This window comes from Oncorhynchus tshawytscha, linkage group LG25 (genome assembly GCF_018296145.1).
Source record: "Oncorhynchus tshawytscha isolate Ot180627B linkage group LG25, Otsh_v2.0, whole genome shotgun sequence".
NCBI lineage: Eukaryota > Metazoa > Chordata > Actinopteri > Salmoniformes > Salmonidae > Oncorhynchus > Oncorhynchus tshawytscha.
Genome location: NC_056453.1, coordinates 10918210 through 10920187, shown reverse-complemented (window position 1 = coordinate 10920187; position 1978 = coordinate 10918210). Strand labels below are relative to the sequence as shown.

General features: G+C 46.1%; 1 protein-coding gene across 1 annotated transcript; it reads right to left on the bottom strand.

Moving 5' to 3' along the window:
* Positions 1-691: 691 nt before the first annotated feature.
* On the bottom strand, positions 692-1704 carry LOC112223977 (toll-like receptor 13). Its single transcript, XM_024387273.1, has 2 exons — positions 1138-1704; positions 692-1056 (listed from the first exon to the last, which is right to left on the bottom strand). The coding sequence occupies exons 1-2, from the start codon at positions 1702-1704 to the stop codon at positions 733-735; spliced, it is 891 nt and encodes a 296-aa protein (XP_024243041.1). The 3' UTR covers positions 692-732.
* Between the last annotated feature and the right edge of the window lie 274 nt (positions 1705-1978).

The window sequence follows — 1978 nt, the reverse complement described above, 5'->3', positions numbered from 1 at the left end:
TATAACAGGGGGACCCTCTCTCACTACATCCCTCTTCCTCTCCCTCTTACAGTATCTCCATTGACATGGGTCAAGGGGCTGGTCAAGGGGCTGCTGTTGCAAATTGGGTTGATTGGGCAGGTTGGACTTGACCCACAAACATAATTTCCCTGTATGTGTCACAGACCCTCAACTCGCAGAAACACAGTGGAAGTATCTCTGTCAGTCTAAAGGAAGTGTATGGCAGTGACATAACTTCAGGGGGCACTGTAGCACAAGAACACACAGGAAGTCTTATCTAGTTTAGAAGTATCTCAATTGTCTAAAGTCGCTTCCTCTTCGAATCCCCACACTTACCCAAAATAGTTTTCAGATCATAGCAGATTAAAGAGAGAAGCTGAGTAGAGGAAGCTCCTTTGGACAATTGAGATGCACCTAAGAAATGTGTCATGATGGCTTATGATGCATCTCTACTCTGCCATTAATATGTCAAAATGGCAGGTTCAAAGTGTTACCAACAAAACAATAACCACTGGAAACTCATCTCAAAGTATTTAGTTAGAGTAATTTGAAGCAGACATTAACATAGGATAACGACATACAGAATAATGATTCAAGCAAAGATTTGAAAAAAGTTTGACACTCATGTTTAGCTCTTTTTGTCTTTTTGTACAGGAGATACATTATCTATTTCCCTAGCTAAGTTACAATCCATTCAGAAAACTTGGACTTTAGTTTTTAAATGTATTCAAGTCACTGGCCATGTTTTGGGGCCAGCGTAGCCCAAAGTCGGTCCCAAAAATCTTGGTATTGTTCTGGCTCTTTTGGCCAGTCCAGGTAGGTCCTGGTCTTCACCAGTCTGGCCAGCCTGTGGTGGGCGGACAGCTGGTGAGGAGAGATGTCTTCCAAGAAGACCAGGATGAGGATGTCCCTTTGCTCCACCCGCAGCCGGTCAGTGGCTAGCTTCATCTCCAAAGAGCACCAGTTGCTGCGGAGGTAGTCGCGGCTGACCAAGCATACAGTCCGGCGGCTGCTGTAGAGAGAATCTGTGATGTTGTCCACAATGTCCTTCCCCAGCTGGAAGTCTCTACTGTGCAGACACAGGCGCAGGAAAGGGGGACCTCGTTGTTCCATGTTGGGCAGAAGCTCCTCCACCACCCAGCGCTCATCTTTCCCACTGTAAGAGACAAAGGCGTCGTACCTGTAGCGTCTCTTGTTGTTCCGAAACACGGCCTCTTCCAACCAGCCGCGAGTGATGTAAAATAGAGCCAGCAGATACTGGCCAGCCAGGTGATGTAGCAGCACCACCAGCATGAAGAGCAGGAGACCCAGGGTGTTAGAAGCAAACAAAATGAATCCTACATCCATTGAACAATGGATTTGGGAGTATTTGAGGAAGTTCTGAGTGCCATGCTCACCTATGCAATTTATTTCCTTCATTCCCAATGTAGAATCCCAAAACATGACCTGAACTTGTCGATTCCGTTTCGCCCAGTTATCAAACCAAGCATTGTTGCAACTGCATTGTAAAAGTAGATCTTGTATAAGCAGATACTTTAGGCTTTTCAGGGGCTCAGGGAATACTTCCATGATTGTAAGCTCATTGTTAATAACCAAACGTAATTCTCTCAATGACTGTAAGTCTTTGCTCAGGTCCTTTTCCAGGTAGTCGATCCTGCAGCCAAGGAGCATCAGAGTCTCCAGTCTGGTCAAATTGTGAAACATGATCGCAAGACCAGTCTGCCGATTGAGGTCTACCCCTGTAAGTTGCAAATCCCTCAAGTGCACAAGTGTATTCAGGCTAGTTAGATCCACAAATAAAGTTGAGAGCTTTGATTCCAGCTTGAAGCGTTGAAGGAACTTGAAGTAGCTCCCAGCAAAGATGGACCCACAAAGGATCCACTCTGTCCTTGCAGTTAGCTCAACGACAGCCCTAAAGAATGGCCTCTCACAGTCCTGAAAAGACACTGTCTCGCCGTGGACATGCAGGCCCAAGCCT

Bases quoted from the DNA above. Each gene is read 5' to 3' on its own strand.
- LOC112223977 (XM_024387273.1), bottom strand. From the start codon at position 1,704: ATGTTTCACAATTTGACCAGACTGGAGACTCTGATGCTCCTTGGCTGC. The intron at 1,057-1,137 runs GTGGTGGAGGAG...AGAGACTTCCAG, and splicing joins GTGGGAAAGATGAGCGCTGG to CTGGGGAAGGACATTGTGGA.